This window comes from Haliaeetus leucocephalus, unplaced genomic scaffold (assembly GCF_000737465.1).
Source record: "Haliaeetus leucocephalus isolate CR32 unplaced genomic scaffold, Haliaeetus_leucocephalus-4.0 Scaffold1, whole genome shotgun sequence".
Lineage (NCBI taxonomy): Eukaryota > Metazoa > Chordata > Aves > Accipitriformes > Accipitridae > Haliaeetus > Haliaeetus leucocephalus.
Genome location: NW_010972437.1, coordinates 12,915,015 through 12,942,099, shown reverse-complemented (window position 1 = coordinate 12,942,099; position 27,085 = coordinate 12,915,015). Strand labels below are relative to the sequence as shown.

Below are 27,085 nucleotides of genomic sequence, written 5' to 3'. Positions count from 1 at the left end.
TAAAGGTACATTGTTCCAAAAGAGTTTTTATTAAAAAAATCCATTCTCTTTAAAGTGAAGTGAACACTTCCAAATAAGGTATATCAAGCTTATTCAAAGTGGAATATGTCTAACTTATTTTGGGATCTGCTCTCACAGAGGTTACTGGAGGAGACCTGAATGGCAAAAGGCCATTGTCTGTCTTGTGCTGCTGTGCAAAGGCTTTTTTTTTGTTTTCTTAAAAACACCGCCACCACCCCCCAATTATTTATTCCATCCTGTACCAAATGACAGTGAATCTGAAAATGTTGAGCTGTCACTATTAACCCCAAACCACCTAGTGTAAATTAACTCCATCTTATTTTCTTGTGATTAGGAGGTGTCCTTTTTGAGTCCTTCGAGTACTTCCTTTGCATAGGTATGGAACAAAGAGTAATTACTGTAGATTTAAGTTGCCATAACTGGCTTGGGCAGCAGCTAGTTGAACAACAGGCAACCTCCAAATCTTTATTTGAAAGGAGAAACACTTAGGAAAGCTGCCTCAGGGACAGTTTTCTTTTTTCTGTTTCTTTCCTCTTTTTCTCTCCTGTTTGATAATATTTGAATGGGAGAAGTTTAATGACTTCCCTTTTCCTATAATGGATTTCCTGAGATAGAAGAGTGGAGAGGGAATGGGAAGTAAGGCATTCTTAACTGGACTCTTGGAATGGAGAATATGTGTGTCTAAGTAGGTACAGTTTGTGGGTAGGGAAAGCAAAGAAAAAAGAGCAAAACCTGTCCTTCTGACTTTGAATGCAAAAGGTGCACAGCTAAAAAGATGCTATCATCTTTTTCATGTTTTCTTAAACACTTGACACAATTTATTTCTCTAAAGTTTGTTTTTTCCTTAAATAACAAATGTGTTGGGTTTTTGTGGTTTTTTGTTGGGTTTTTTTTAGTCCATTTTTTTGTGGAAAATTGTATATCCCAAGCATGCAGTGTGACTTTGCTTCATCAAACAGTTGAAATGATGGTATCTTTATGAATAGTCTTCGTTAATTGCAGCTGTCAAAACTTGAACTGTGAAAGAAAAAATCCCAAATATTAGAAACTATATATGGCGTATTATCATTACTGGGGTTTTTTTGTTGGTTTATTTTTTTTCCCATTGGAAACAGTAGGTCCCTGTCCTTTCTGTCCAAAACCAACTGTTTTGAAATATCAAAACAAATCCTTTTTTGCTGTGGTGTTAATGATGGCAGTGCTGGTAAAATAGAAATGAAATACATCATTTAGAAGAAAACACTGTGTTGGAGGGGAAAAACTGAGGAGGTTTCTGGTCTTTTAGATTTCAGTTCATCAGTTGGAAGAACTTTTTAGCTTCTACATCTCGTAACTGTACACTTATTAAAACGTTATGAACCATTTTTTAGACTGCTTGTATAGAATATAAAGTAGATGAACCAAGTAGCTGTTGTACTTCAATGCTGTTTTACGTATGTATTCAAGGTGTTGGAGAGAATGCATGCGCAAAGAAAAGTCATGAAAAGTACCTCATTGCCTTGAAAGGTTCTGGACTGGCATTTCCTGAGGATAAAATTGCATGTGGTATGCAGGAACAAGGAGCTGGAACTAGCACATTACCAGTTCAAGGTTTGTGTAGAAAAATATTTTAAGAGAAGACTTGATTATTGCTGGTTTTTATATAAACTGTTCTTTTAGCTTATTTTTTTAAAAAAACCCAAATCTTAATGAAACTTAAGGAATTACCTGTTATTTAGTGCACCACCAAATTACAGGACTCGTTTTAATTCTATGAACAAAGCTAAACATAATAACTTTCTGTTACTAATATACTAAGCATCATTTCCCAGTCATAGAATTAGTGGAATTTGAGTAGGCAAGATGAAATTGCTCGTAGTGGAATTTTGTCACTGCAACTAAGTTAAGCCACCTATTCTTGCAAAAGTGCTGTGGATTTTTTTTTTGGATCACTGAAGGCCATCAGCGTTTTTTGCAATTTCTGAAAGAGCACTTCACTGTTAACTCGGTACGTTGAAGTTCTGCAATGGAACGTACTTGCAAATCCCTGATTTTGTATTGCTTAGAAGTCTTACTCCAACTTCTCAGTCCACTGCTGTGTATCTTTTAAAGAAAGTTAATGTAGTGTTTCATTTCATAGTGGCTCATTAAATATCGTAAAATACTCTCTTTTCAGTATAAGACTTATGAAAGGAATCTCTGAATTTTTTTATTTCAAAAGGTTTAGCAGGTGCTACGGCAACATCAGGACAAGGGGATTCTTCAGATGAGGTGAGACTGTTTTTAAAGACTATGATGAACTGCAGCGGAATATTAAATGGAGAGAATGCTTGCAGCCAAATCCCACAAACTTGAACTCTTCTATCTACCACATGTTCTCTCCATTTTAATAATTAGAAATAATGGAGATACAAAGGAATAGCTCATGCCTTTGATTTACTAAGGACCTCTTGAAAAATCCTTATTTTTGCTAATACTATTTCAGTTTAATTTATGTATGTAATGTAGAAGAAACTTGTGTAGGTAGTTCAAAAGTCACTATCAAGTAAATTTGGCTTGATTAAAGCAAACTTAAAGCATGTGATGCTGTGAATGGTGTTAGCAGGTTTTGGCACTTGAGAATCCAGCTGAACTGGTGATAGCAGCAGTGAGAATTTATCTGTAGATGAATTCCCATGTGTAGGCTTGACCTTACTTACCAAACACATTGAGTGGGAGTAGAAAGGAGGGAATCCCCTTTTAGATTGAGCTGTAATAAATAAGTGGAATTTAATGAGGAAAGTTAAATTCTGGTAGAGTTACTGTATCAATTTATTCTCATTTATTTTGCCCTACTATTTAAAACCTCATTTCAACCAGTAAGTCTCAGCAGCCATTCTGGTAGGGTAGTATAACAAACTTTAAATAATGCAAAGTATAGTTTTTAATAGTTTTTTTTGCTTATATTGAATTTTATGTGAACAAGTATCAGAGTAAAAACAATTGTTTGTGTATGTCTAAAAGAGTTGTATGACATGTTTGCCTCTGTCACGAGCACAACAGCATCTGTTACGCTTTCAGCAGTGCTATTTATAATTTGGCATTTTTCAAAGTAATGCTTGTTGTTTTTTAACCATTGCTTGACAAACAGACAAAAAAAAAACCAAACATGAAAGACTGCTGATAGTATCACTTTTAAGGCCCGTGAAAGAAGGCGGCAATTCAAGTTAATGTTGTTAACCTCAAGTAGTATTTTCAAATAAACTTAAAATGGCTCAGCATGCTTCTTTCTGTTTTACCCCTGTAAGTGATGATGAGAGGGGAGTAAACTAGTTGTTAAGCGTCTGAAGAAAGGTTGGGTATCGCTGGCATTTCTTCTGAGAAAGAAGTCTAAGAGGGAGATAGAGATGTATTTGAGGGAGAAGGAATTTTATATCAGGAAAAGATGATTTTTTCAAGGAAAAAATACTTCATCAATAAAGAAGGGAGGAGTTACAGCAACTACATTATAGCTTGCCAGTTAAAGATACCTGTTTTCTAGAGAGATTTTTCTTTCTGATCTCCAGGATATAAATATACCTGTAAGTATTTTATTATGTTATGGCAGATGTGATTTTTCTAAATTCAGATTCTGTATATACTCACATACCTGGGATCAATTTTTAAGATACATTGTAAAAAAGCACAAGGCCCTGTTTTGACAGGTGTTTAGAAAATTTTCCAAAAGAATGAGGAACTAACATGCAGATAAAACAATAAGCACTCAAAATTTAAATGTTCTTTAGTATATATTTTCACTTCTGATTTTTTCTTTCATAGCTTTCATAAAATCACATTTCTACAGTATGGGGTGCAATTAAAAATAATGTCAAAAGTTTCTTTATTTTTTTTTTTAACAAAAAAATCCTTAGTTAGTGGCATCTCTGAAGAGAGTTAATTTTCTATTTTATAATCTTTTTCTTAATCATGGTCTGCTTGATAAATATGAATTGCTGAAAAGAAAGTCAAGTCTTTTAATCCAAAAGCCAAAACAGAACTGTGCAGGTGGAAGGCTGAAATGCTTATTAGAAAAATGACATTACTAGAGAAATGCTTCCTAGAGGAATGAGGAAGAAGTTATCTTGTTTTATGACTTCTCTTCCTCTCCCCTGCCCTCCCCCATAGTTACAAAGGGCATTTACAACTTTTTTTATGCCTTACTATACTCTCTTACAGCAGAGTAAAACTATGTTCTAATTAAGAAATGTGGCAAGAGTACACTTTTAACTGGATTTTCTTCCTCTGGTATTTAAGATGAACCTCGGAAAGATAATGTTCTTTCTTACCAAGTGAGTCTTAAAGGTAGCATTGTTTCAGAGATGAAAGGCTAGATTACAAAATTTACATAGGCTACAAATTAGAGCAGTGCTTCTGCAGGGAACTAAATAGCTTGAAAAGTTTTGCATAGTTCAGTATTGAGTTTCACTTCTACTGTAGTAGATGGTTCTAAGCTAAAATTGAACCTGGAGGATGGATGTATCCTGAGATATGCGTTATGGGTTATTTTGTTTTGTTCCCCCCCACCCCTGCCCCAAAACAGTATAGGCTCACTTGTGCTTTACTTCTCAAATGGTTTGTGTTCCATCCTGTGGTATTTTGGAGACAACTGACCATTAGTTTGCTTTATTAGCTTTTCTTCCTCATGTTTTGCTTTGTGCAAAAGGAGCAAAAAAGTCCCTCTCTAAACCTGTCCTCCTATTTAAGAAGTTTTTATGTTCCAAGGAATCAAATAAAACCCAGTCCATGAATGCTTTTACTACACTGACGAATAAACCTTTTTGTATTAGATATCTCAGTTTGGCTGCCCTTGTAGTTTAATGAGCACTCAATGCCTTATTACTTAGTTACATAGTTATTGACTCCAATTGCTGTTTAATGTAATTGTACAAAAACCTATGTATAGTATCTAATATTACATAAAGTTTATTATCTGAATTTGCAATAGATGTGGCACACCTTAGGCATATTGCTAAATATTCTATTATGTAAAGTAAATCTACAAAGCTTTTTGCTGTTATCCAGGTATATTTACACAGCATTATCTAATGGGTAAAAATAAGGTGTTCTACATTTGCTTACTCATTCTCTTATTCTTTATCCCTGGGCTTGGCAGACACCATGTGACCTAGCACTCGCTATCTCAAGGCTGTTAAAACTCCTGCACTTGACATTAAGATTTAATCCTACCTTGCAGCAGCAATGGAAACCAACTGTCTAATATTGAGGAAAGCGTTTCTCATTAAGTCACTCATAAGTTTTCTTTGGTTTAGTGAAATCACTTCAAAAGTTGCAATCAAGACTGTTACATGTTTAAGTTTTTCTAATACCGTAGAAGAGGAAACACACTGTGCCAGAGCAGTGGTGTTGGAGGCTAGAATCCAGCACATTAATCACAATTTATATACCCAAATGCATTATTTTCTGGTTAAGGCCCCTCTAGCAACTCTCTGGATTAACTGAGACTGCTGAAGAGGTCTTGAGACCTCTAGCTATCAACTTTCTAGATACAGGAATTTAGATTCCTTTTCTTCACAGCAGGAGACTTCAATTGCAGAGTCCTGCAGTGCATAGTAATAGCTCAGCAGGTCTGATTTTTGCTTTAGAGTACTTGGGCCCCTCTGATAGGGGATTGGGCAGTGGCAATACCCTGCAAACTGACTGGCTCCCGATTGAAGTACAAAAGCAGCTTGTGTTCACAAAGACCCCAGGACACCTAAGAGTTCAAACGTGTGTCTATCTTAAAATGAGTTTTCAGATGGAGGTACTGAAAGGATAGGAAAACTCAGACCTTTCATTAACATTATACTTTTGGTCAGTCCTTAGATATAATATATGAATCATCTTTCTCCCTGAGGAAGCATAGTCACTTCTTGAGTACCAGGTTCTTTATTGTTCCAGTGAAGTTTGGAAGTAAGATACAGCATTTGCTTAGATGAGAAGGATATTGGTTACTTATTTTAACAGTAGATATCTGCATTGATTATCTCCCATTATATTAGATCCAGTAGGAATATTTCTTTATTTCCACTGTTTCATTAGGACTATCATAGTTAGTAAAGATGTATGCAGCATTTAGTATAGTCCTGTAATGTCACATTGTTTTTTAACACCCAGTGTTAGATTTTGTAAAGTGGTGGTGATGATGTTTTTAACTTGCATTGCATTTTGGAACCTTTGCTGTTTTATTTGCAGAGTGCCTTGAAAGCTTCAGATGATGAGTGCCTGCGTAAAGTGTTTCTATTATTCTGTAGGGAACAAGCAATTTGAATTCAGCAACTAGAATTGGCCTCTTAAAGGTGTCAAAATCCTTTATTCTTGGATCAAAACTTGATATTGAGTAGAAGATGTCTAGGTAATTGTCTGTGTTGCCAACTTGAATAGCCAATATGTTGGCTGATACTTTTTTTTTTTAGGAAACAAACCCCAAACCCTACAGATTAATAAGGTGAAACCTTGGATGTGCAACAGTTAGAAATTTTGTAGTGTTAAACATTTTTGTAGTGATCAGTTTCAGAAATCAAAGGAGATAACCTTACAAAATTAATTCAATAGATGAAGATCTCTGAACTTGCTGATGATAATGTAGCCTGTAGGGGGAAAAAAGACATTTGAAAAAAATACGGTTTTTCTAATGAGTTGCACTGAGTCCATGGTTCCTGTAAACAGCAAAAGTATTTTTCTGATAAGAGAGTATATTCAGGGCTTTTCTGTTTTAGCTTGATAGTTAAACCAGAATTTTAAGAGCATACCGTCTCTTGGCAATAAAATTCTAAATATACGATTATCAATTTTTTAAACTCTTCCCCTACCCCAGGAGGACCAGGATGGTAGCCAAGGTGTGGGCAAGCGCAAGAGGGTGAAACTAAGCAGCACCACCAAAGGTATTTATAAAGTACTGATCTCAATTTATCATGCTTGCTTTATGTCTATCTTAAAAATTATCTAGGAATATTCATTCACTTTCCAAGCACTGTAGTGCTGCGTGTGACAGATATTAAACATAGCAAAGTCTAAAAAAGAATAGCAAGTGAAATTGTGGTAATTGGCAACTTTGATTTCCCTTGAGTGAGTGCCACTGTCTGGGACTCTGTTTGACCAGTCATTTTGTCACCTTCATGTCATAAGTTGACCTCTAAAAATTCATTCCATTTTCACTGTGTGGCTGGCAAGGTGGCAATACAGCTTGACAAACAAATTTTTGATGTATTTGTTCTTAACAATATTTTTTTTCATTATGCCACTGTACAGTATGATTGTGTTCTCAGCCAGGCAAGAATGGCTCTCTCTAGTTCTGGTTGGTCTTTTTGTACTGTTCTAGTAATGTTTAAGAAAAGATACTTCAATGAAGTCTCCTTTGAAATCACTCCATTCTTTTCCTAGATTGAAATGAGTCCTCTGTGCAATTTCTAGTCCAAAATGAGCAGCACTCACATTGAGATCAGTGCAAGTTTTAATTCAAGAATGAACATAGGCTAGAGACAAGGTAGCCCTATCCTGTGCTTGTCCTTGACATGTTTTTGTGCTAAAAAGTGTTTAAATAATAATATTTAAACTCTTATGATTAATAAAGAACACTTTTTTTTTTTTGGTTGGTTTTTTTTAATATGAGTATGAGGAGACTGACATAGGAAGCACAAAGAAATTGCAAGCCCTGAGAAAAGAACATTCAGGTGAAAAAACTGTGGTGAAAGTTGGAATGAAATTTCTGGAAAGGCTTTGGAGTGAAGGTTTGGAACTTGAATTTGACATGCAAGGGTTCATGAAGTCAGTAAAAAGGTGTGAAGGCATTGTGAGCAATATGGGAAAGTAAGATAGATTGTTTCTAGTGGTTTCAGATTGAAGGAAAAAGAGAAGCTGGAAAAGCAGAGAACTAAATGTTTTGGCAAAGGTGGTATTAAGAGGTGATCTTAGAAATGGTGTGTGAAAGATTGTGGCAGAGAATAATAATGTGGAAGAGGTGGTAGTTTTGGAGAAGTGCAGGAAACTTATTGACATTCAAGGAGAGCTCTCTTACTTGAATTTTAGAGGCTGTTAGCTTGTCTAAAAGGTAAGTTAGAGTCAGGTAATGCAGGAAAAAATGCTGATTTTCTGATGCGTAGTAGGAAATAGGCAGTGGGGAACCTCAGGCTGAGAAGCTGCCAGATCTGAAAACCAGTATCAGCTGTGGCATTTCAGGAGAAGTGATACTTTAATTCAACATTTCATTTCCCCCCAGGATTGTAGTCTTCCCCCTCTGAGGCATCCCAACATGGACTGTGCTCATGATGTTGATAGCTCCTAATATCAGCCCCAGAGAAGGGAGTCTGCCAATGGGGGAAGGGTAAGTATCTGTTTTTATTAAATATTGAATAGTTTTCTGAAGTTTTCAGTATTCATATTTTATGTCCAATAGGGTATAAAATAAGAGTATGAAAAGAAAATTTTAGAAAACTGAGTATTGAATAAAAACAGATTTACCTTTTCCATACAAGCAGACTCCCTGTTCCATCCTAGGTCTTTAGTGGTACTGTCTTCATAGAGGGTTATTTATATGCTGGGGATATCTTGGAATGCTAAAACTCATATTCTAGAGAGATGTTTACAACAGTCTATGGGGTCTTTGTGGCACTAGGAAAGAATAAAAGGTTTCTTTAAAGAAAACACAGGTTTTATGGTGAGGTTCGTTGATACAGGTATGGGACTGAGTATTGAGAGGATTTTTATTTTTACTCTGTTTTAAAACCTGCATCCTGCATCCATCTGAAATACCTGATGTTTAAAACAATTTTAAACCCACAGGCACTATATATTTTTCTTTTTATTTGTTGAAGGAAATTTAAAATTATGTGGTGCTTTTCACAAGAGTGGGAACATTAGTCCCAATGTTCTTGACAAATTTTCCAAGTTGGGTAAGAGCATTCTGCCTACTTAAATTCTGTCACAGGTATAAGTGTATATATATTCTTCCATCCTTGCCTTAAACTGCTGTATAGAGAATTTGATATGCACTGTTGAACTGTGATATGTGTCAGAGAAACCTGCACATCAGTGACAGATAAGGTGTTGTGTCACTTGTCTTCATGCCCAGTGTTCTCACTCAGGGGCATTTGGCATGTACCTAAACCTGTGCTGTCTGTTCTGTGGACAGAGGACTTCAGTCTGCATGGCTACCAAGCTTTCATGGGCAGTAATATCACATACGCAATTTCTTAACAAGAGACGAGGAAGAGAACATAAATGATCATCATATGTTTGCTGCAGTAGGTGATGTGTAATTCTCTACAAAATATTTTAATGTTAAAATATCTTTCATGACTCTGTGAAGGTAATTTTTTATTTCAACGCTCGTAGAATATATTGAATAAAACACATTCTTGTCTTTGTGTGGCTTGCTAAAGTCTTGAGGAGATCCCTAAAATGTAAATTATTCATTATTTCTCATGATCTTTTGCAATTCCTGAGATATTTTGGGCTGATTGGTCACTTAGCTGGGGAACTCTGACCTTTGGTAACGGCCAAAAATGGAGGTAATTCCAGCTTAGGAAGAGGATGGCTATCCTGTTTAGGATAGACACAAAGCTATCCAGTACAATCCCTAAAGCTGTCATACTTCAGTGAAGAGACAAGTCTTCAAGGCCAGATGTTCAGATGTGTTTTTGAATCTGTGCTAATGGGAGCACTTCATACAGTCCCATCGGAATATGGGATTTTGGTGGGGGAGGGAGGGGGGGTGCGTCCTCAGGTCTGGTTCATTTCTAGGTATAAAGGAGCATTACTATCATTTTCTTTAGTTCTTATATGTTACCAGAGTGAACAATGCCTGTTGTAGTTTTAAATCATAAATGATCAACCTCTTGAAGAATGATGATAGAGGGGTTTTTTTTAGTAATTTTTTTTAAATGGGGTTATTATGATTTATGCTCTGTCAAGCCATAGCTTCATGAACAGTTTATTCTAGCACAGGTCAGTTTGTGCAGCTTTGCAATCAGGAAACTGATCTGTTTGAAAACGCAGCTGAACGGAATGAAAAGATGACTTGATTCCTATGTAGGTATGCCACAGGGATGTACTGTCAGCATGAGTAAGGGGGCAGAGTGAATGGCCAGGAGTTGAATGGGGAAAGACGAGACGGTCTCTTCTGGTATCATCAGGAGCTAGTGCCTGATTATCTGATTACGGTAATTTTTGTATTTAAAAAAAACAAACCACCAGACAACCACCAAGCAAACAAAAGCTTTGTTGTTGGTCATTCAGTAGATATATTGCTTGTTTGAAGTGTTGTAACAGAATGTAAGTGTTCTTAGGTGGTAGAACTGATCACTTAATCATAAATTGTATTTTGTTGTTTTGCTGTTTTAACTTAAGCTAAGTAGTAGTTTACATTAACAGTTTCCCTCAGTTAAGTGGCTGTGTAAATATTGTGCAGATCGCTGTGATTCATTACAGTCAGTGGAGCTATTACAGTAAGGTGATATGATTCAATGCATTCAATGAAGACTGGACTCTGTGTGGCAGAATTGTACTGAAAACTTTAATTGACTTCTCTGGGAGGTCCTTTTTATTATTACAGACTCTGACACTGTGCAGTGCTGGCCATGTTCATTTCCCAGTGTTTTTGAAAAAAAAAAACCAAACTATTTACAGAGCACGCTAAAATGTTCTTAAATTTTTGTTACTGACTTTTATAATAGGCAGTGCAACTGCACTATCATTATTTTTAGTTTTAATAATTATAACATTACACTTCCCCTCCTCCAACCTTTTATGCAGATCAATCTATCATGGATGTTTTGAAGCATAAATGTTTTCTAGAAGAATTATTATTTTGGACAATAAAATATGAGTTTCCACAGAAGATGGTGACTTTCTTACTCAATATGCTGCCAGATCAAGATTATAAGGTACTTGCCTTACTTCATTCAAACTTAAATGTCTTTTCTTATTCACATACTTAGTGTATATTATGCTTTGCATGAGACCACATATGTTTGAATAATAACCAGTAAAATAATGCAGATCTTCTACCTTGTTTTGAGTATTTGGTTAGAAGGTCTAAAGTATATAGTGTTTGGAGAGGGATGTGGACAAAATAAGGTGGATAATTCTGGAGCAGCAGTATTAATTTTGTTCTCATGGTTTGCTGTTTTCTTTTTGGCTGATAGTTCATATTTGAATGTGTTGAATTTTGTTTTATTTTACTTTGTAAATTGGATTTTTATCAGTTAAAAGGTGTGGATCAGCACTAAATGATTCTGTAGTGTGGTATCATTGGGAAATAATTGCAGTGACTTCATTCCTGTTGCAACTGTTGTAGTAGGCAGTGGTTTCTCTGTATAGCACATTACAGTGTGAGTGTTCTTGCTGCAGCTATGCCCTAGGTGATTTTGGCAGCCTTCCAGCTGCTTCCTTACAGAGTTTTGCAGTTGTCCATACCAAGTGTCTCCTGGCCTGGAGTCATGGAGACTGGATGTCATCTTCCTGTTTTAAATCTTGGTGTGCAGCCAGGTTTGGTTGTTTGCTCTACATGTTCCAAGACCAAGCATACATAGCAATCAGGCTTAACATTTTACTCTGATCATGTCATACCTCTGAGCCATGCAAATATTTTGGACCTTCTCAATCCCTGCTGGGAGGCAAAGATCAAGAAATCCTGAAGTCCAGGCCTGCAGATTTCTTCAAAAATGTCTGTTTATAATGGGGCAGCCCTGTATTCGTGCACCCTTAAAACCTTGCTGTATCAAAGCAAAGGATATGAAGATAACCTGCAAAGAAGAAAAAAATAAGATATGGGCTTTTGGCAGTACTCTGTCAATGTCAAGACAGCGTTTTGGTTTGGGATACCAGCATAGATTCATCTTGGTCTCGGATTCAGCTAATACATGAGGACACGTGTAGTCCTTCTTGACTGATGATCCCTTGCCATGAAGCTTGAATTCTTCTTGTTATTTGGACACCCACGTGGACATCCAGTTCTTCTGATCCATTGCCAGCTAAACTCCTGCCTGTAAAAACACCCAACTGCTAGCAGCATGTGGAGGAATCTGGTAAGTGTTGCTGTTTACCTTTGTACTATACCATGTAATGACAACAACTTTTACTGATCATGGGATCTTTTTTCCTTTGACAACAAGCCACAGTCTTCAGTGGCTTTCTTCACTGTGTCCATAATCTTTCTCCACTATGTACTCAGAATGGAGACCATGGTATATTTGGTTTCTCTACTGGCTGCCACCTTTATCTGGAAATAGTGCATCTTCCACCTACCAGTACTGTATGTTCAGACAAAAGGATTATTTAAACATTCCGTTGTTGTTTTTTTTCTTTATTTACCAGTTTCATATTGTGTTTGATTAAACAGTTAATTCCTATGTACAGACTTTATTACTAGCACAAATCCTAAGTATTTGAAATCTTTTAGAATCTGTGTTTATTTTAATTGCTGTGATTGTCTGAAAGGTATTTTTCAGTAGTAAGGAAACTCACAGCAGGAAATGTATCACACAGCAATACTAGGGAGGCAGTAACTATGTTTCTTCCCAAGATACCTGTGCTTTGTTGCAAAACTATGTCGATGATGCATGAATTTTAAACATGTCTACCAGGATTGTGGCTAATTTACAAGGAGTGGTTCTGCCTTTTACATGTGTACAGAGAGAATATACCATTTTGACATGAATTAGAAGAATGTTTTATCATTCAAGCTTCCATTTAGCTTTTATGAAGGAAAAGCTTGTTTGCTGTTTAATCATGTTGCATTCTCAAACAGTAGGAACACCTGCAGGGATATAAACTCTTCCAAGTGATCTCTTAGGTTTCTGCTACTTTCTCCCATCCCATCTACACCACATGTACTGTCTTAATTTTTTCTGTCTCTGCTGTTGTGCAATTTGTCTGATTCTTCATGAGCTGATTTAGCTCATTAAATCACTAGAATTCTGCTAGGTTGGTTTTCTGATAAACAGAATGAGCTAGCCAGACACAGAGCACAGAGCTGGCTGGCTGTGTGTGCTCTGAAGTTGTTGAAATCTCTGACCTCCAGTGTAAACATAGTAGAGCTGACTGAATCCACCATGCCCTATGCAGCAGTCAGTGAGCCACCAGCAATCTCTGTTGCACAGGTTTATTTTTAAATAGGAAAACAAACTTCTCTTTTAGGATTCCCAATATCGAAAAGAGGTGTTGAAAGGGGTGGGCTAAAACCCTGGGTTAACTAGCTCTTCCCCTTCTCCCTCCTTTTGCATGAGAGAGACAGCACAACGAACAGTGTGGTCTTTGCCTTACAGGATTTGTGCCTGAGGCATCCCTTTCAGCACTCTGACATTTGAAGCTTGGAAGACTTACCAGTGAAGAAAACAGAAGAGAAATTTACCAGAGCTTTCAAGAAATTAGAGGTGTTATGGTGTGGACGAGGTTTCTACAAGAGGAAAAACAAAAGGCCAGAGAAATAGGACTGACCTTCATGTGACCAAGGAGAAGGCAGAGAAGGGGTTGGCAATAAAGAGGAAGCTGATGGAAGAGTGTAAATCGTCCCAAGAGCAGAGCCTTGCTGAAATCTGGAATACTGGAAGAAATGCAAAAGCATCTGGTAGAGATAATGAATCAACAAACATAATTATCAGAAATGCTGTGCTTTGTCAGGCACCTCCCATAGTGAATGTTGAGACAGTTATTACAGCAACAGGACTTCACTAACCCCTGGATATGCTGTTCTACAAATTCTGTAGAACAGTTTTTCTACTGGAAATTTAATTTTAGCACAGCTTTTGCCTGACAGAACTATCTTTTTCTTTGCATTGAAAACATAAACATGCAAGATGCAAATTCTAACTGAAACATGGGGTTGATGTTAGGCTCCTAAAAGTTCTGGGGTTGTTGAGTGGCCACCAGGAGGAAAGGCCAGATGAAAAGACTAACTTTGTTTTTGGCTTAGGCTAGACATTTAGAAGCTGCACAAGGTCATAGAGAGTAAGTCTGTGAAGGTAATTAAATATACAGAAAACATGTCTGTCTTAGGAGGCCACTTCTTGCAAATGGTTGGAAGCTGAGGAGGTATTTGGAAAGACGTGTTTCTTTCCAATATCTGCAATATCTCCAATTCCAATAATATCTGCATTCTTGCTCCATTCTCTATTTTTTCTTAGTTGTGTATACAGCTTTGGCCACTCAGAGACAGGATACTTAGCTGGATGGACTGATTTGACCTACTATGGCTGTTTTTATATACGGACTGCAGTTTACCACAGTATTTCAGCATTTTAACTTATAGAAAAGAGTTTAGTTTCTTCCTTTCAAATTTTGAAAGGGTTGTATTTGTTTAAATTCCAAGTGAATGTAGGAGTAAAGCTGGTCTTTTCTTTATTTAAATGTATTATCGAATCTCTATCATTACACTGTATTGATAGTATTGAATCTACAGTACTTTCAGAAATTCATTATCATATATGGGTGAGGCATCAAAAGTTTTGATGCATGCTGATTTAAAATCAATAACCAAAAAAATCCAAAATTTGTCCTTAGAGGGGGACCATGTTTTTGCAGTTGGCTTGAATTGAGAGTGCTGTGTAAAACAAGTAAAACGTAGCTCCTACATCACAGAACCTGAGAATCCTATTTAAACATAATACAATGTGAAGAAGTAATATAAATATACTTTTTTTTTTTTACTAGCAGCATTAATGTACTAACTTCTTAAAATATCAGGTGCATCATTTGTGTCTCAGGCTTAACATTAATAGTGCAAACGTCTTGAAGTTTGTTATAAGTGTCGTTGCCAGTGATTAAAGTTGTATCAAGCTTTAAATTAAAAGGAAATTATATGATAGGTTGTTCTGCCTTGGAATACCAGAATGATACTGTATTAACTCTGCGCAAGTATTGTGAATATGTTGTTCTGAAAAGGCTTTAGCCGAAAACAATTACCATTGTGCTGGATGCTGTATGTAGAAGATACTTTCAATTATTATACAGGTTTCCATCATTGTGAAACAGCTAAAGGAGGGCAAGTTAAGCAGTGTTGTAGTGTTTCCTGCAGTGACATCCCCATCCCCACCCTGGTCCATTTTTTTGTATGAGAAACTTTATTTTTGAGGATATTTGCTGGATTCTTCCAGCAGTCTTTGTGCCCAACAGCAGCATTATGGCATCATGATATTTTTGGAAGTAATTTTCTAAATAAGAATAACATGGTAGTGCTATAATAAAAACATGGGAGTGCTGAGTCTGAGCAGGTAAAATGAAGTAGTGATTTGTATACAGTCTGGTGATTATATAACTGCCTGAGGGTGGTTTTAAAATTTCTAATTTTATGCTTATGAAAGGTTAATACTTCCAGAAGGAATAGAGAGTGGATTTTAGATGTTGAGCTGAAAATTTTCATCACTACACAGCCTGTATTATCTCTTCTTATTAAGCCAAGGAAGTCCAGATGGTGTTAATTCAGAACTTAAAGTACTAAGTGAGAAGTGATTTCAAAGCTGGCAGATAGGCACACATGTATATGCAGTGCAGAAGGTTGGTTTACAATGCAATTTGAGGCTAATGGAGTGGGACAAGAAATTGTACTAAGATTTATATGTGTATATATTGATACATTTAAATACTGATCTGGTTTAAAAAAAACCAAATAGTTGTGTGAAGAATAGAAAAGCTTGCTAATGACTTTAATTATTTAGGAGAAAGCACTAAAGATTTATTAAAAAAAAAAGGATGTTATGATAGCAGATGAAATTCAGTGTTGAAATGTCATCCTTGACAGATGAATGAAAACCTTACTCCATGGGTAGATGAGTGCAAGTGGTTAAGTTAAGGCAGCTTTATTAGGCACCACTAATCTCATTGTTCATAGTATATCATTTTGGAACATCAGTACCTGTTTTAGGATGTAAAAAATTTAGGATAAATTCATTATTGGAACTTTACTGCTTTCACAGGTATGCTCAGACCTTATATTCCTTGTTTCAACATCTCTGGAGGTTTTTTTAGTGTGCAAAGTATAGAATGAGAAGGTTAGATTTTGGTATAAGGTAATAAGAATTGAGGCATAAGTTACCCCTCTCTATACATAGGTCTTTTCATGTGGACTGTTTCTGGAAACTAGACATGGGATAGTTAGACCATCAATTTTGGTTTGTCATGGCAACTGGTGTTTCCTAGGATATGTTGATTGTACTTTTGTGAAGGAATATTTTATATAGAAAGCAAGCTATAATTTTTGTATGGTGCTTGTTAACATAAAAATTTCTTTATAATTTGCAGATTGCTTTTACCAAAACTTTTGTTCAGCATTATGCTTTTATTATGAAAACGCTGAAGAAAAGCCATGAATCGGACACAATGTCTAATAGAATTGTGCATATCAGCGTTCAGTTGTTCAGCAATGAAGAGCTAGCACGCCAAGTAACAGAAGAATGTCAGCTGCTGGATATTATGGTCACTGTTCTGTTATATATGATGGAAAGTTGCCTTATTAAAAGTGAATTGCAAGGTAGGTTGATTTGTTTGTTTGTTTGCTTGTTTCCATGGATAATAAATTGATTGTAGAGGAAATTTAATCTCTTTGGTAGTCAGTCCACCCCCCCAACCTCTTCCCAAAGCTGCACAGGATCTAGCAATATATGGTAGAGGCTGAGTCTCAAAATTTCCTAGAAATATGAAGATAGTTATCAAGAGTTATATTGATGTTTTATGCTTTGGTTCGTAGCGTTTTCTTTTGTAGGAATGTTACATGGTTTATAATACAGAATATTATCTTGCAGGTGCTTCATTTGTTGGGTAAAGTGCATAAACACCATTTGTGAAGCTCATTTGAATGAGAAATTATATATGCAAATTGAGACCTTTATTAATTTAAAAATATTTTCAAAGTTATTTCACAAGCTATCTGAAGTATTTAAAACTGTTTTAATTTTTCTCACCTGTGATTGCCTTAATAAAACTTGATATAATTAGAGGAGAATGATTTAATACTTTGTAAATATAATCATCTGATCAAGCTTTTGATTGACAAGAGTAGCAATTTGAATTTGAACTGGTGTACACTGTGTAACTTTTCTGGTGAAAACAGCTGTCCTATTTCTACCTTCCTTGTTTTACCTGTGCTTATCTGAAAATGGTGGCACAATGAAGCTTGCTGACTTCTGTTTTTCACGCTTTCATGTACCTAACAGACCACAGACCCTCTTTATCCTAGTTTGATTTTGAAAATACTTTCTAGGTAGGCTGACTGCTGCTGCCAAAAAAGTACCATCACCTTCTGCATGAAATTGTGATTTTTCTTGTCTGTAGTATCCTTTGTCTCTGAGTCCACTCTATAGCCTAATACAGAGTGACGGTACTGAAATAGGAAATAATCCTCAGTCATCTAGCTATAAAGAGTGCCCTCATTCAGCTGCACTTCAACATGAGAAATTCTGTTGCCCTACATAGATTGCTTTACAGTATTGAAAGAAAAATATTGAATCTTTAACAGTTTGTATATCAAGTGACTTTTGCTAAACTAATGCCATACTGGTGGAATGTCATTTAAAACTACTTTTAAGTAGTTGTTTTTACTTATTGGTCAGTATGGGATGTTGCTAGCATGGTGGTAAGGCTCTGTAATGGATCAGAATTTGCAGCCAAACAGAAAAAGGCTGACAGTGATGAGACATTCTCTGAAGAAACTTCCTGGTAATTAATTATGTAAGCTGGAGCTGGTAAGTTAAATAATATGAGATATATTTGTGATAGATTTGTGAGAAAAGACTTACCCCTGGAGCAGCTATCCCAAGACATGAAGTTACCTGTTTCCTTTCCCCAGCACCAGTGATCTGTCTTAGCTAAGACTCCATCATGGAATCTGTCCAGTGCTTTTCAATGTTTTCACAATGTTTCCTCTTCACTGCTTTATATATGAGGGGTTGGGCATACTGTAAATTGACAGAAAAAATTAATAAAATACTTTATTGGGTTTTTTCCCTTATATTCTCATTGGCCTTCTTTTGCAGTTCTGTAGGCTTGTATCTTGTGTTTAGTTCAAGGTATCTCTTATGATGCTGGAAATAGAAATCTGTGCTGGTGAGATAAATTGAGGAGAATTCTGTTTGTGCAGCTAGTGCTTGCAAACAAGAGGCAAAGTCTGCAAATCCAGCCAATGGATAGGTTGGAGAGGAGCAAGGAGAACACAGAGCAGGAATTCTATCTGCTATGGCATGTTTAGTTTGCATTGCTTGCAGACCCTAATTGTCTTTTGGACAGCTGACACCTGTTTAAAAGTATACACTTCATTAAGGGTATTTGTGGATGCCAAGTGACAAACTGTGTTCCTGAAACAGAGTTGACCTAGCTGTGTTGATATCAACTTCGGAAGTGTCATTAGTTCAGCTTACTTCTCTCACACATGGTGCGAAAGGATGACGAGGTGAAATATGGGTGCAGATGATAAAACTGGCTCCCTAGGAAGATTTAAGTCCCTATGCTCTAAAGACTTTTTTCCTCTCTATCAGCACTTTCCTCATACTGAGCTTTTCATGGGAGAAGAATTTAGACCCCAAGGAAAAAGTTTTGGTAATGGTTCATCCTTTAAAAAAAACAACCAACCAACCAAACAAAAAACTTCTTCCTTTGACTGACCTTACGTTAACCCTGGGTTGTACAGTACTCTGCATAAGAGGCAATGCCACTGCCAATTTGAAGTAGCTCTGGATTTGTCTAATCTATGCTGGGGCAGAGAATCAGCAACATGTAACTGTTGGCTCTTTGCAAATCCTTCAGCGGGTTCAGACAGAGCCAGCTGAGATGTTATCTTGTTCTTGCATAGGCTGCATGAGCACATGGGAACTAGGCAGCTGAGCAACAAGACCTTAGTTCCTTTCTTTGCAGATGTACCAGATAACAAGAGAGGGATTAAAGAGTATTTGATCAACTGTGGCAGAGGAGTTTTGAGAAGCTCTGCAGAGCACTTCTGGCTTCCTGTTCCTTCCAGTGCTTTAGTGTAATAGATAGGAGTCAGTCTTAAGAAATGGGGCTCTTTATTACCTTATGGTAACAAGAAGATATCTGTTCATAGTTGTGTGCAACTCAAGCAGCATATTTTTCAGTATTTTTTTCCCCTGGTACCAATAAACCAACAAAATAAACAACCTCAGAGTAAAAAGGAAAAAAGTATTTTCTTCAGTAATTACAACAAAGGGGAGGAAAAAAGCTTACATATATACCAAAGGGAACCACTCCAGATACAGATGTCCCTCATCAGCTGGAGCCTGGAGTCTCTTAATAACAGTGTCCTTTTATCTGTGGCTGTGCTGTACTGCTTATGACCCTTTCATTGTGTAAAGGGTAACTACAAGGGTCCATCAGTGCATTTGAACTGGACAAGAACTATCCCCAAGGCTGATCATCAGATCCAAGATTTTCTTTCTTCTGTTCACTTGAAATAGAATAGTGACTGACAGATGGGTGCTGGAAGTTATTTCCCTTGGGTCAGGAATCCAAGACCAATCCTGTTTCCCTTCTGGTCTTTCCAGGGGTCCTGTTTATGAAAATCAAATAAAGAGATGTATCTGACAGCTGTAGAGGATGTACTTCTGTGATTTCGGGAGGAGACTTCTACCTACCCACCCACCCGCAAATTTCTTCTCCCCTTCTTTTGTGAACCTTCTCCTATCCTAGTCTCAGGAAGGCTACATAAACCCTCTCCCTGTCCCAGATTCAGAGTGGAAATGCTTTTCTCTGCTGTCCTTCTCAGACTTAACATGCCAGTGTAGGTTTTGATCACCAGATTCCTGTTTGCATACTGTAAGGTAGCTTGCTCACTGGAGTGCGTCAAATTCAAAATAGATTTCAGATGTTCACAATAGAAATTGTATTGTTTGGTTGTGGGGAGAGATTTGAAGGAATCAGGACGGCGGGCACTGCTCCGTTGTTAGAAGGGGATGTGCTGGAACTTGTAGGCTATAAACCTTGGGAGGCCTGATAAGGGAAACAGAGAGGCGCCGATGTGTTGGGGAATTACTGACCCGTGAGTCATGCTCGATAAAGGGCTGTAACTTAGAGTCTTTTGCAAAAATAGCTTAGTTGCTGACAGTCCAATTGCTAAAGTTTAAGTAGCTACCAATTAGCACGCGCTGATAAGAACTTTGGAGTATAATAACCAATCAGTTTAAAAAACGCGTCTTCTAATTTTCTATATAAACGAGTGTTATATACAATAAAATGACACTCTCTGCTTGCATCAAGCTGTGTCCCGTCTCTCAATTGCGGTCTTTCTATACTTGAGAGTATTCAAAGAAGGCATAGCTGTGATGGTTTTACTAATGCACTACTTTTCAAAGGTTGCAATATTGTTCAAAGTATGTGTGTCTCCTACTGAGTGGGATCTATGTTGATGTGTCCATGATGAGAAAACAGCCTCAGGTACCACCAAATAACCATTCTTTTTTTGCAGGTTTCTGTGTGTGTGTGATCGCAACATTACAGTAAATTCTGATTTTCATTTTTGCATTATCTTGTAACTTTATTTAAAAATCACAAGAGGGGAAAAAAAAGTATTACTCTTTTTTTTAACCTTTTTTCCTTTTTTCTATTTTAAATCTAGATGAAGAAAATAGTTTACATGTTGTAGTGAATTGTGGGGAAGCACTACTGAAGAATAATACTTACTGGCCCCTGGTTAGTGATTTTATAAACATACTTTCACACCAAAGCGTGGCAAAGAAATTTTTGGAAGATCATGGTCTTTTGGTGACATGGATGAATTTTGTATCATTCTTTCAAGGTATGTGACTTTTATAATCAGTACTAATCCAAGGATGTTAAGACAGCTTAATGTTTGCAGTAGCAAAATCCTTACACTGTTGTATGTAAATATTTAATTCATTAGTATTCTCATAAGTCTGTATTCCTGGACGGGAACAGTATATTCTAGAAAACAGGTAGATTTGAAAATGATTTAATGGATCTTTGTCTTGTGTGGACTAGTTAAAGAGCAATTGCATCACACTTGACTGAGATTCATGGTGCCAGAATTCTCAGGCTGTACTTAAAGTACAAATCTTAACTTGTGCTAGAAGTGTTTTACTGGTTGTCGTGGTATAACCTCAGCCAGCAACTAAGCACCACGCAGCTGCTCGCTCACTTCCCCCCACCCAGTGGGATGGAGGAGAGAATCGGGAAAAGAAGTAGAACTCCTGGGTTGAGACAAGAACGGTTTAATAGAACAGAAAAGAAGAAACTAATAATGATAATGGTAACACTAATAAAATGACAACAGTAATAATAAAAGGACTGGAAGATACAAATGATGCACAGTGCAATTGCTCACCACCTGCTGCCGATTGACGCCCAGTTAGTCCCTGAGCGGCGATCCCTCCCAGCCCCACTCCCCCCAGTTCCTATACTAGATGTGACGTCCCATGGTATGGAATACACCGTTGGCCAGTTTGAGTCAGCCGTCCTGGCTGTGTCCTGTGCCAACTTCTTGTGCCCCTCCAGCTTTCTTGCTGGCTGGGCATGAGAAGCTGAAAAATCCTTGACTTTAGACTAAACATTACTTAGCAACAACTGAAAACACCAGTGTTATCAACATTCTTCTCATACCTAGCTCGAAAACATAGCACTATACCAGCTACTAGGAACACAATTAACTCTATCCCAGCTGAAACCAGGACACTGGTGAAGTTCTAAATTTAAATATTGGGTAAATTAATCCGATAAATCTGCATCTTTTTCTAAGTGTTGCTGTGAAGAAACTTTTTTATTATTTAAAAAAAATATTTAAAATTTGTGAACTTATCAATACTGATAAATGATAAATGCTCTGCCTAGAAAGAGGACCAGATATCTTCCATCCAAATGGAGTGCACCCTCAGCAAGTTTGCAGACAACACCAAGTTGGGAGGGAGGGTTGATCTGCTTGAGGGTAGGGAGGCTCTACAGAGAGATCTGGACAGGCTGGATCGATGCGCTGAGGCCAGTTGTATGAGGTTCAACAAGGCCAAGTGCCAGGTCCTGCACTTGGGTCACAACAACCCCATGCAGCGCTACAGGCTTGGGGAAGAGTGGCTGGAAAACTGCCTGGCAGAAAAGGACCTGGGGGAGCTGGTTGACAGCCAGCTGAATATGAGCCAGCAGTGTGCCCAGGTGGCCAAGAAGGCCAACAGCATCCTGGCCTGCATCAGAAATAGTGTGGCCAGCAGGAGCAGGGAAGGGATTGTTCCCCTGTACTGGGCACTGGTGAGGCCGCACTTTGAGTTCTGTGCTCAGTTTTGGGCCCCTCACTACAGGAAAGACATTGAGTTGCTGGAGCACATCCAAAGACAGGCAATGAAGCTGGTGAAGGGTCTAGAGAACAAGTCCTGTGAGGAGCAGCTGAAGGAACTGGGGTTGTTTAGTCTGGAGACAAGGAGGCCGAGGGGAGACCTTATCGCTCTCTACAACTACCTGAAAGGAGGTTGTAGTGAGGTGGGTGCTGGTCTCTTCTATCAAGTAACAAGTGATAGGACGAGAGGAAATGGCCTCAAGTTGTGCCAGGGGAGGTTTAGATAGGATATTAGGAAAAATTTCTTCACCGAAAGGGTTGTCAAGCACTGGAACAGGCTGTCCGGGGAAGTGGTGGAGTCACCATCCCTGGAGGTTTTGAAAAGACATGTAGATGTGGTGCTTAGGGACATGGTTTAGTGGTGGACTTGGCAGTGCTAGGTTAATGGTTGGACTTGATGATCTTAAAGGTCTTTTCCAACCTAAACAGTTCCGTAATTCTAAACGTTCTCATTGACTAAGTGATGTTCAAAGTAGAAGGGCTGCTGTCCATGTTAATGTCACCTGAACAGCAAGGATTGCAGTTACTAGCCAATCTAGAGCTATTGTTCTTTTCTGATCTATTTCTGTTCAAACCTTGATGCTTGTTCTCATATTTTATCTAATATTCTGCTGCTAGATATGATAGATTGTTACACTTTGTGGTTTTTTTGTCTTAATAGGTGTGTGAATGCACTCCATTGCATTCCACCTAGCCCTAGTTAAACATTTGGTTGTATAACTCTGCTTAAATCTTTGAAGGTATGAATTTAAATAAACGAGAATTAAATGAGCACGTGGAGTTTGAATCACAGACATACTATGCTGCCTTTGCTGCTGAGCTGGAAGCCTGTGCCCAGCCGATGTGGGGTCTTCTGTCACACTGCAAAGTTAGGGTAAGACTAACATTTCTGTTGCTGTTCTTGGTTTTACTCATGATTTATTCTAGAGTTCTCAAATCTGAAAGGTCTGTCTGTTTTGTGTTTGAAAAGACTTAGGTTTTGCTGTCTTTGTCTACCAAATATATAAAACTGTGATCAGCTTGGATTCTGTGTATAGTGAGTATAGAATTCATACTTGTACCTAATTTATTGTGTCCAGAACTGGGACTACAAGTTCAGGATGTGTACAGTCATTCCATATGACTGTACATATGGAATAACTTCTAATCTGATGAAGAACTTGATAAATGTCTCTGAGTCATTCTGCCTTTGTTCAGTGGGAAAGGAGATACATAAGTCGTCCCTAATGTGATTCTAATGTTTATTGTGTCTACAAATAGACACTTCGTTCTGATGGGAGATGGAGTAATTTATGGTTTTGTGGTGTTTTACTGACAACCTGAGGTGAAAGCCTCTTAGGTTCTGGCATCTCATAACTAGAGCAAAGAGTTGTTACTATTTGCTAGACTGTAAATTATATTAAGTTATAGTAAAAATGGAATCCATCAGTTTATAGGAATACTTAACATGCTAAAAAAACTTTTTTTTTTAATAAAATAGATAATTAGCTTATTCAGATACATAATAGCATCCGTGAGACAGTAATACCTGAACTGAACTGTGCACTGAAAAAATGTGTGTTGAGCACACCATGCAATTTTAAGAGAGTTTAAATCAGGCAGTTGCAAAAGCCTTTCCATGATGTAGGTTATACTGATACATTATGAATATATCCATTTATGAGTTTAAATTATCTTTTGAAAACTGAATTACAACTTCTGGCCTTTTCAAGTATTCCTTTCTTTTTAGCTTAGGGATGGGAAGGTCTGCCTTTTGCTTAAGGCCTGCATGATTCCTTGTTCTGCCTGTCGCATGTCAGTCATGTTTTTACCCCCATGTTTGAGCCCTTTGATTGTTCTCAGTAAATCTGAAAGAGTTCTAGAAATCTCATAGCTTAATTGTTGTCCTTGTTTAGTGAAACCTGATGGGTGGGAAGAGATTCCAGCTCGCATCCCGTGGGAGAGGGAAAGTCAGCAGAGCCTGGCCACTGTAGAGGGTGGAGCAGCAGGATGGGAGTGTGGCTGTTTTATTTCCTGATGAGAAAAGGTGTCTGACTGAGCCCGTCAGCACTTGCACAGCTTCTGGCTGGCCAAAGCACTGCTGGCTTTTGCGTGAGAAGTGTGTCATAGATATCCTAAGAGTGTGAGACAGATCTGGAGTCTGTGTTTAGGGGGAAGGGAAGATTAAAGAGAAAGTCAGTTAAGAAATAAGGCTTTTTAAGTTCTAGTGATCACAGAGCAATTTGGTTTAGCTCCCCTCCTGCCTTCCTTTCTGCTTTGCTCCTGGAGGGCAATGTACAGCTCTAGTCTTGAAATACATGATTTAATCTGAAACATATCATAGTTTTAGGGCACTGTTATAGAGTTTTATCATACAATCATAACGAGGTTTGCTTATTGTTAAAATCTATGCTGTATTGTGTTATCGTTGCATTTCAGGTGCGTTCTGTTAGCCAACTGTAAGGAACTTTCAGTAGATCAAACTTACAGGACATTAGCCATTCCTTTTGGTTGCATGGAAAGTCTTTTTTATATATATATATATATATATATATATGCTTACATCTCTATATTTTTGGTAAAAATAAATGAATAAATTAAACAGCAGTAGGCACTAGGACCAGCTGACCATTCTGAAGGTGCCTTAATTCTCACCATTAAAATGGTCATCTTTTAAAGTAACAATGAAACTATCCTAATACTTACTAATTTCCATATGAGGAGGGCATAAATTATGTACTGTAAAAATATTCTTGAAATAATCATATTAATATGTAGTAGGAAAACAGTGACACTTACTTAAAATTGTTTTGGCTTGTGTGGTACACTGGTTTCTCTTACTGCAGGAAACACAGGAATATACACGAAATGTTGTCAGGTACTGCCTTGAAGCGCTTCAGGACTGGTTTGATGCTATCAACTTTGTAGATGAGGTAAATATCCTTAGTGAATTTAAGCAAAGTACTGTGAAAATCTGATTAAACTTCAAAGGTGATATGCTCCCTTCCCCCACCCCCTCTTAAATTAAATTATCATTCTAGGTACTGATGGAAAAAGGATTGTCTTGCTGAAATTAGAGTTTGTAGTTAATAGTTGCAACGTTATGTCCTTTATTTGTAGAGTTTTGGTGATTTAGATTTGCTTGTGCAAGCTTAAGCTACATGAATCTTAAAAGCAGTGCCGTTGGTGTATTACTATTCTGCTGAATGAAGAGCTGAAGCAATGGCAAAACAGAAGTCCCCTTCTGATATGGTAGTGGGGAGCAGCGTTGCCACCTTAGCAAGCAATACTCTCAATCAATTCAGTGTCATTAGCTACTGCGGGCTTAGTAAGAGATTAACTACAGCTGTCTGAATAACGGAGATTTCTGAATCACCAGAAAGTACAGGGGAGTGAAGTAATACTAGGTTAGTGGAAAGTAAGTCCATCAAATGAAGACATGCAAGATACTGTTCTTGGTGGTTGTGACAAAGATATTTGTACGTTTGTTTTTTTTTTTTAATATATGATATTAAAATATCTTTATTTTACTTTCAGCCAGCTCCTAACCAAGTTACTTTTCATTTGCCACTGCACCGTTACTTTGCCATGTTTTTAAGTAAGGTAAGCACAGGTTTTAGTCACACAGAAGATGGAAATTCCCTGTTGAGTGTGATTGTTCAGTACAACTTGTGCTTGCTTTTGTTTCTAGGCTGTCAAATGCCAAGAACTAGATCTGGATACTATCTTGCCAGATCAGGAGATGCTGATGAAACTAATGATTCACCCACTTCAGATTCAGGTACGGGCAGACTTCTGACTCTGATGCAGATGTAGAGATATACAACAGAAAATAGTTGCTGTCTGATTCTTCTAACCACAGCCATTTAAATATATTTAGAAGTATTTGACAAGGGGGAGTATGGCTTAATTGTGGAACACCAAAATAAGCAATAGGTGACAATAATAACTAGAATATACTGAGTAGTTAGGATAAACTATCTTTTTTTTTTTTTTCCCCTTCCTGTTTCCAAAATTAATTACAGATACATTAGTTACCATACTCTGAGAAGTATGATTGTAATAGCCACTATAGCACCTTCAAAAGGGTGGGAAGAACCAACCCTTTGAAAACATGGAATTGCATGTTTGTGGAATAGCTACCAATGGAGTGCAAGTTGAGAAGAAACCTGAATCTGAAAATTCCATATTTTAAATTGAGAATGAGCTCAAGAATGGATGCACCCTGCAACATTTTTTTTATTTGTTAATTTGTATTTATTTGTATGTAAGTGGTAGTGAACAGTATTTGTAATCACTGCTTTTATATCTAACTTCTTTTTAACCATGATGCCTTCATCTTTGGAGTGCTTTTCAAGATTTTAATAAATAAATACATAAATAAATCCCTTCATTGGCTTTGATCACTTTTGTTGTCTGAAATATGCTCTTATATGAAAGTATGGTATCTGTTTCATAAACTTGCAGTGGTTCCTTTTCATTCCTCACTCCCCAGGAGAAGTAAATTAGTATAAAGTATACTTTTATATAAAGGTATAGTGTGTATGTATGTATATGGGTGATAATATTGATGACCTGCTAACGTTGAACCAAATAGCTGAATATCCCTGAAATGTTTGTAACTTCTTATTTTATTTTCCCTGAACAGGCAAGTCTTTCTGAAATTCACAGCAACATGTGGGTTAGAAATGGTCTCCAGATTAAAGGACAGGCCATGACTTACGTGCAGTCTCATTTCTGCAATTCAATGATCGATCCTGACATTTATCTGCTGCAAGTAAGTTATGTTTTCTGAGAAGCCAAGTCAGTGCTTGT

At 37.3% G+C, this 27,085-nt stretch overlaps 1 protein-coding gene across 3 annotated transcripts in view; it reads left to right on the top strand.

Annotated features, from left to right (window-relative positions):
- UBR3 (ubiquitin protein ligase E3 component n-recognin 3 (putative)) overlaps window positions 1-27,085 on the top strand; it is a 120,788-nt gene that overhangs the window by 14,600 nt on the left and 79,103 nt on the right. For all 3 annotated transcript variants that reach the window (XR_774298.1, XM_010567016.1, XM_010567008.1), the window contains exons 4-14: window positions 1,468-1,611; window positions 2,222-2,271; window positions 6,833-6,899; window positions 10,768-10,898; window positions 16,252-16,480; window positions 20,570-20,749; window positions 23,032-23,165; window positions 25,117-25,203; window positions 25,808-25,873; window positions 25,962-26,051; window positions 26,919-27,047. Coding sequence is in view for 2 of the 3 variants with exons in the window: in XM_010567016.1 (XP_010565318.1) it covers window positions 1,468-1,611; window positions 2,222-2,271; window positions 6,833-6,899; window positions 10,768-10,898; window positions 16,252-16,480; window positions 20,570-20,749; window positions 23,032-23,165; window positions 25,117-25,203; window positions 25,808-25,873; window positions 25,962-26,051; window positions 26,919-27,047 (1,307 nt within the window). In the remaining variant the exon portion in view is untranslated. The remainder of the gene's footprint in view (window positions 1-1,467; window positions 1,612-2,221; window positions 2,272-6,832; window positions 6,900-10,767; window positions 10,899-16,251; window positions 16,481-20,569; window positions 20,750-23,031; window positions 23,166-25,116; window positions 25,204-25,807; window positions 25,874-25,961; window positions 26,052-26,918; window positions 27,048-27,085) is intronic.